The 8048-nt window shown below is 42.6% G+C and overlaps 1 protein-coding gene across 1 annotated transcript; it reads left to right on the top strand.

Annotated features, from left to right (window-relative positions):
- Positions 1–2321: 2321 nt before the first annotated feature.
- Positions 2322–4579, top strand: LOC138901236 (uncharacterized). Its single transcript, XM_070188982.1, has 6 exons — positions 2322–2549; positions 2649–2725; positions 2826–2942; positions 3438–3600; positions 3870–4043; positions 4292–4579. The coding sequence occupies exons 1-6, from the start codon at positions 2322–2324 to the stop codon at positions 4577–4579; spliced, it is 1047 nt and encodes a 348-aa protein (XP_070045083.1).
- The last annotated feature ends 3469 nt before the right edge of the window (positions 4580–8048 follow it).

Genomic DNA, 8048 nt, shown 5'->3' with positions numbered 1-8048 from the left:
TTGAAATTATTTTCGATGGATTTCATTGATGATATTAAGTTTTTTTGGCTAGATTTGAGTCGCTTGGAGGCCGATTCGCGTGGCAAGGGCTTTTTGGACTATTGATCTTCTCGTTTTGAGGCAAGTAACATATCCAAACTTGGATTTGAGGTTAAATATCCCTGAGAACCATGTTGTATGAGATGTAGTGGGGTGATGCATGTGCTAGGTGGCGAGCGTGTGTGCGTGCACCGGAGTATTCATTATTTGAGGTGGCTTTTAGACTATTATAGGATTTGTTTCGCTATCATGCCTCGTTATATCTGTGTTTTCTAAACCTGCATGATTATTTGAGTTCTGACTCATATTAGAAATCATGTCTAGTCTATGTGCTATTTGTTTGAGACATAATAGGGATATTCTTGTTGTTTCTGAGTTATTTGCCTTAATTGTACACACACTCTCGGTCATGATGCTATATCTATGTATGATATCTCTATCTTAGTACTTTCTTATCATGATGCTATATCTATGTATGATATCTCTATCTTAGTACTTTCTTATTTCATTCCTCACATGTTGTTGATGCTTCATATTTGTAACACTATTCAATTGAGTACTGTGAGATGTGGTTAACTGAAACTTGAGCGGTTGATGACTAAGTTAGGGCCATTGAGCCAATTTGGTATTGATTTTGAGGTGACGCATACGCCAGGCTCATATTGGGCTGTGTTACGGATTTGGGGCAACGCGTACACCAGGCCCCACTATTGGGCTATGTAATTATGATTAGCGCTTGGGCTGGATCCGCCCCTCTGGAGTCTGATATACCAGCAGTGAATGCAGGCACAATGTTTTATATATATATATATATATATATATATATATATATATATATATATATATATATATATATATATACGCTTTGGTGAGGGGCATTTATTCCAGGCACCCGTACAATACTAGTATTGATGTGTGTGATGGTGAGGGCCTTGTGCCAGGCACCGTGAGTGTGCTAAGTGTGGTTATTCTTGATGGCTCGCAGTGATGATTTTAACTTGACATGTACACTTGACATGTAGGCATAGAGATGTACTTTTCTCATGCTAGCTGGTAAATGAATTATTTTATCTGTGTTGGGCTTTAGCTATTATACTTGGAAAGCATGTCTAAATTCCTGTAATGTGAACGAGCGGAACATGATATCATTGTGTTATTTACTTATATTGCTCCTTATATCTTGAGTTAATACTGATTATTGATATTGGCCATTAATTGTTCCTTCTGAGCTCGTCACTACTTTCAGCCCAAGGTTAGGTTTGTTACTTATTGAGTACATGGGGACTATTGTACTCATACTACACTTTGCTCTTCATGTGCAAATTCAAATACTTCTGGACGTGGTGATTGCTAGAGTTATGTTGGTACCACCTTTGGGAGACTAGGAGGTAGCTATTATATCGTCCGCAGACCTTAAAGTTCTCTTTCATTTATTTTTGTTATCATTGTTCTACTGTTCAGATAGTTGTATTGATGATTTGGCCCTGTATTTTGATATTTAGTAGTGCTCATGTACTCGTTGACACCAGATCATTGGGATGGTGTAGAAGTATTACTGTCATTTCGTAGTTATTTCATGATATTTCCGTTGATGAGTTTATAAAAATTCTGTTTTATTGAATTTACTATTATTGTGGAACTGTTGGCTTACCTAGCAAGTAGTTTTAGGTGTCGTCGCAGCTTCGGTGGAAGTTGGGTGGTGACAAGTTGGTATCAAAGACTAGGTTTCTTAGGTATCATGAGTCATGAAAAGTTTTAGTAGAGTCTTGCGGATCAGTACGGAGACTGTACTTAAATTCGAGAGGCTACCGAACTATTAGGAAACTTCATTTTCTTGCATTCTTGTCGTGCGGATTTGCTAATTCCGAAGTCTGAACCTCGATTCTTCTATTCTCTCACAGATGGTAAGGACACGATCAGCTAATCGGACACCAGTACCACCAGTCAGGGCTGTGAGAGGCCAGGGTTGAGGTAGAGGCCATGTTAGGGCTTGCACTATAGTGAGGTCAGCACCTGCGGAGCCACTAGTTGCTCTAGTGGAGGAGCAGGTACCGAATACTGTTGATCTGGTAGGACCAGATCAGACACTGGCAGTACCCATCATGATACATGGTCTTCAGAAGGCTTTGGCTTAGATTTTGAGTGTGGGTATGGGCTTGGCTCAGGCAGTTACGATGCCAGTTGCACCAGCTACCTCACATGCTGGGAGAGGAGCCTAAACTCCCGCTATCCGTACTCTAGAGTAGCTAGCTCAGGTTCATCAGACACCAGGAGTGTTACCAATGCAGCCAGTAGATGTTGCTCAGGCCGAGGTTGGTCAACCTATGACTACTGTAGAGCAGAGGAGGTTGGAGCGATTTAGGATGCTTGAGCCGACCGATTTCAGTGGAGAAGAGTCAGAGGATGCTCAAGCTTTTATGGACCGGTGCCATCGGATTCTTTACTCTGCTGGTATTATAGATATCAGTGGAGTTACTTTCACTACCTTTTCGCTGATAGGGGAAGCCTACGTATAGTGGCAGGCTTCTGAGTTGGGCAGGCTAGCCGGCGCAGGCCCACTTACATGGCATGAGTTGTTAGTTCTCTTATTAGAGAAGTTTGTTCCCTAGACTCGTAGAGACGAGCTACGTAGAGACTTTGAGCAGTTATGCCAGGGAGATATGATTATGACTCAATATGAAATGAGGTGAGAAGATTTGGAATGTTATGCTATATGGAGGTTCCTACTGAGAGAGAAAGAGGATTAGGAGATTCATTGATCGCCTGAACTATGGTCTACATTACAGCTTTGCTCGAGAGACCGAGATGGATTCTAGGTTTTACCATGTGGTCGAGATAGCTAGACGTTTAGAGCGGGTTTGTAGGCTTGAGCGTGAAGAGTGGGAGGACAAGAGGCCCCGTGGGTTAGTTGGTTTTAGTAGTGCCTCATCCGGATCCTAGTCACATCACAGCAGAGGCCGTCCTTTTAAGCCTGCTCATATAGCTCGTCAGGTTCCTTGTGGTTCATCAACGAGCCACGATCCATACAGTGCTCATTTGGTTCAGTCATCTTTCAGTGCACTCCTAGCTCAGAGCTCATATTGCACTCTATCAGTTCAGGGTTTGTCAGTACCTGGTTCTACCAGTGGTTATTCCAGTTCTCGAGGTCCGATTCTGTCCCTACAGTCATTCCTAGTTTGAGGTTTCTATGATTCTGGAGAGTTAGAGAATGTGAGAAAGTATTGCCCCCGTCATTACTGAGGTCCAGTGCAGCAAGGAGGCCAGACTATGACTCTGGTACCAGTTGCTACACCACCCGCTTAGCTAGCTCTGGGTGGAGGTTGTGTAGGCCGAGGTCTACCCAGAGGGAGAGGTCAGTCAGGTGGTGGTCAGGCTCATTTTTATGTATTTCCCACCAGGCCAGAGGTAGCTTCTTCTGACGCCGTGATCACAAGTATCATTTCAATGTTCCATGGGGATGCTTCAGTATTATTTGACCTTGGTTCCACTTATTCAGATGTTTCATCATACTTTGCTCGTTATTTGGATATGCCTCATGATTTTTTAGTCATGCTTGTTCATGTATCTACACCAATAGGAGATTCTATTATTGTGGACCGCGTATATCAGTCGTGTGTCATGACTATTGGGGTTATGAGACTAGAGTTGATCTTTTATTGCTTAGCATGGTTGATTTTAAAGTGATTTTGGGCATAGATCGGTTGTCGACATATCACTCTATCCTTGATTGTCACGCTAAGATCGTGATGTTGGTGATACTGAGGGTGCCGAGGTTGGAGTGGAGAGGCTCCCTGGATCATGTTCCTAGTAGAGTGATTTCATGTTTGAAGGCTCAACGGATGTTTAAGAAGGGATGTTTGGAGTACTTGGACTTCGTGATGGATGTTAGTTCTAATAATCCTACCGTTAAGTCAGTTCTTATAGTGAGAGACTTCCCATATGTGTTTCCAACAGATTTGTCGGGCATGCCACCTAACATGGACATTGATTTTGGTATTGATTTGGTGCAGGGCATTTAGTCCACATCTATTTCACCATATTTTATGGCACCTATAGAGTTGAAAGAGTTTAAGGAATAGTTGTAGGATCTACTTGATAAGGGCTTCATCAGACCTAGTATGTCTCCTTGGGGTGCACCGGTTCTATTTGTGAAGAAGAAGGATGGTACTATGAGGATCTGTATTGACTACAGGCAATTGAACAAAGTTACAATTAAGAACAAGTACCCACTATTGATGTCTTATTTGATTAGCTCCAGGGTGTTAGAGTGTTCTCGAAGATTGATTTGAGGTTGGGGTATCATCAGTTGAATATCCGGGATTCAGATATTCTGATGACGGCTTTCAGGACTGGTTATGGTCACTATGAGTTTCTTGTGATGTCTTTTGGGCTGACCAATGCCCCAGCAGCTTTCATGCACTTGATGAATAGCGTGTTCCAGTCATATCTTGATTCCTTCATCATAGTATTCAATGATGATATATTGGTGTATTCATGTAGCCAGGAGGATCATGAGCAGCACTTGAGGATCATGCTCTAGACTTTGAGGCAGAAGAAGCTATATGCTAAATTCTCCAAGTGTGAGTTTTGGCTTGATTCGGTGGCATTTTTGGGGCACGTGGTGTCCACTGGGGGATTAAGGTAGATCCGAAGAAGATTGAGGTAGTTCATAGTTGGACCAGAAAGTCTTTTGCTACTGAGATCCGGAGTTTCCTTGGTTTGGTCGTGTATTATCGTCATTTTGTGGATTGCTGCACCTTTAACTAGATTGACCCAGAAGGGTGCCTCATTCAGGTGGTCTGAGGAGTGTGTAGAGAGCTTTTAAAAGCTCAAGACTGCCTTGACTACAACTAGTTTTGCCTTTGGGATCAAGTTCTTATACAGTTTATTGTGATGCTTCATAGATTGGAATTGGATGTGTGTTGAGGTAGGAGCGTAGAATGAGTGCTTATGCTTTGCGTCAGTTGAAGCCCCATGAGAAGAACTACCATGTACATGATTTGGAGTTGGCAGCCATTGTCCACGCATTGAAGATTTGGAGGCATTATGTTTACGGTGTATCTTGTGATGTGTTCACAGATCACATGAGTCTACAACACTTATTCAAGAAAAAAGATCTGAACTTGAGGCAACGGAGGTGGTTTGAGCTACTAAAGGACTATGATATCACTATTTTTTATCACCCGGGGAAGGACAATATGGTGGCCTATGCTTTGAGTAGAAAGGTTGGGAGCATGGGGAGTTTTGCGTATATTCCATCTAGGGAGAGATTGTTATCATTGGATGTTTAGGATTTGGCTAATCGGTTTATGAGGTTGGATATTTCATAGACTAGTCGGGTTCTTTCTTGTGTGGTTTCATGGTCTTCTTTGTTTGAGAACATCAAGGTGCGTCAGTATGATGATCCCCACTTGCTTTTCCTGAAGTACATGGTGCGGCACGGTGATGCTAAAGAGGTTACTATTGGAGATAATGGGGTATTGAGGATGCAGGGTCAAATCTATATTCCAAATGTGGATGGGTTGTGAGGGTTGATACTTGAAGATGCCCATAGTTCATGGTATTCCATTCATCTGGGTGCCGCGAAGATGTATCAGAATTTCAGGCAGCACTGTTGGTGGCGGAGGATGAAGAAAGATATTGTTGAGTATGTTGCTCGGTGTTTGAACTATCAGCAGGTGAAGTACGAGCATCAGATACCCAGTGATTTGCTTCAGAGGCTTGATATTTTGGAGTGGAAATGGGAGCATATCACATTGGATTTTGTAGTTGGACTTCCACGGACCTTAAGGAAATTTGATGCAGTATGGATTATTATGGACAAACTGACCAAGTCTGCACATTTCATTCTAGTTGTGACTACCTACTCTTGAGAGAAGCTAGCTCGTATTTACATTTGTGAGATTTTTTGCCTTTATGGTGTGCTTGTGTCTATTATCTTGGATCGAGGCACCAAACTCACATCATATTTTTGGAGGATAGTGTAGTGAGAGTTGGGCACTCAGGTCGAGTTAAGTACAGAATTTCATCCCCAGACGGACGAACAGTCCGAGCGCACTATTCAGATCTTGGAGGACATGCTATGTGCTTGTATTATTGATTTCGGATGTTCATGGGATTAGTTTCTTCCATTAGCATAGTTTGCCTACAACAACAGCTTTCAATCGAGTATCTAGATAGATCCTAATAAGGCCTTATATGGGAGTAGATATCGTTCTCCGGTTGGTTGGTTTGAGCCTGGGGGGGCTAGGTTGTTGGGCATTGATTTGGTCCATGACGCCTTAGAGAAGGTAAAGGTTATTCGGGAGCGGCTTCGTACAACCTAGTCCAGGCGGAAGATTTATGCTGGCAGGAAGGTTCGTGATGTTGCATATATGGTGGGTGAGAAGATTCTACTCATAGTTTCTCCCATGAAGGGTGTGATGAGATTCGAGAAGATGGGCAAGTTGAGCCCTCGATATATTGGCCCTTTTGAGGTGCTTGAAAATGTTGGAGAGGTGGCCTACAGACTTGCCTAGCCACCTAGTGTATCGGAAGTTCACCTAGTGTTTCATGTTTTGATGCTTTAGAAGTATTATGGAGATCCATCAAATATTTTGGACTTCAGCATGGTGCAATTGGATGGAGATTTGACTTATGGTGTGGAGCTGGTAGCAGTTTTGGACCGGCAGGTTCAGAAGTTGAGGTCGAAGAACATAGCTTTGGTGAAGGTGAATTGGAGAGGTCACCTGGTCGAGGAGGCTACATGGAAGACTGAGCAGGAGATGCGGAGCAGATATCCACACCTATTTGAGACTCTAGGTATGATTCTGAACTCGTTCGAGAATGAAAGTTTGTTTAAGAGGGGGAGAATATAACGACCCAGCTGTTCGTTTTGAGTACGTTAGCCTTGTTTCCCCTATTTGATGCTTTACTTATAGATATTTATGGTTATGTAACTTGTCGGGGAAGTTGGTTTGGTTTAGGGGAGGTTTTAGAGTGAGTTGGACACTTAGTCCCAAGGTTGGAGAATAGTTTGTAAGAGTTGACCGGAGTTTCAATTTTGTGTAGGCGACTCCAAAATGGTGTTTTGATGATTCCAATAGCTTCGTATGGTGAATTTGAACTTAGGCGTATGTCCAGATTTGGATTTGGAGGTCAGTAGGTTGATTTGAAGTTTTTCGGTGAAAGTTGGAAATTTGAAGGTTGATAGGTTTGACCGAGAGTTGACTTTGTTGATATCGGGTTCGAACTTTCATTCCGGGAGTTGCAATAGGACCGATGTGTCATTTGGATCAAGTGTGCAAAATTTGAGCTCATTCTGGGTTGGTTTGATGTGATTTGGCATGAGTTTTAGAAGTGGGAAGTTCATTAGTTTCATTAGGCTTGAATTGGAGTGTGATTCGTGATTTTGGTTATTTTTATGTGATTTGAGACTTCGAGTAGGTTCGTGTTGTATTTTACGACATGTTGGTATGCTTGGATGGAGTCTCGGGGCCCTCGAGTGTATTTTGGATTGGTTTTGGCTTGTTTTGGTTTGAGTTGCAGATCATGAAGTGTGCTGGAACTGGTGTCATCACATCTACGGAAGTCTGATTGCAGAAGCGAGTGCACAGATGCGGACAGGTAGTCGCAGAAGCAAAGTTGGTTGGAGGAGCAGAAGTCCGCAGATGCGGAAGTCTAAGCGTAGAAGCAGGGCCGCACCTGCGAAAGGTCGAAGGCTGGGGGGAAATCGCAGATGCGATATCTTGACCGCACCTGCGGAACCACATATGCAGTTAACTGACCGCAGATGCGGATTCACTAGCAGACTTCATATATTCGACGGGTTTGATTATTTTCTAATTTTGAGAGTTTTGGAGCTCGGCTAAGGGCGATTTTTGAGAAATATTTTGTTGCAATTGAAGAGTTAAGTGAAGTTAATTCAATTTTGTTGATAGATATTGATTACTGTACCTATTTTAAGTGAATTTAGGGTGATATTTGAGAATTTTCGGTTATATTATTGGAGAGTGAGATTTGATGATTTG

The sequence above is a fragment of the Nicotiana tomentosiformis genome, chromosome 11, assembly GCF_000390325.3.
Source record: "Nicotiana tomentosiformis chromosome 11, ASM39032v3, whole genome shotgun sequence".
NCBI lineage: Eukaryota > Viridiplantae > Streptophyta > Magnoliopsida > Solanales > Solanaceae > Nicotiana > Nicotiana tomentosiformis.
This window is presented reverse-complemented; position numbering and strand designations above follow the sequence as displayed.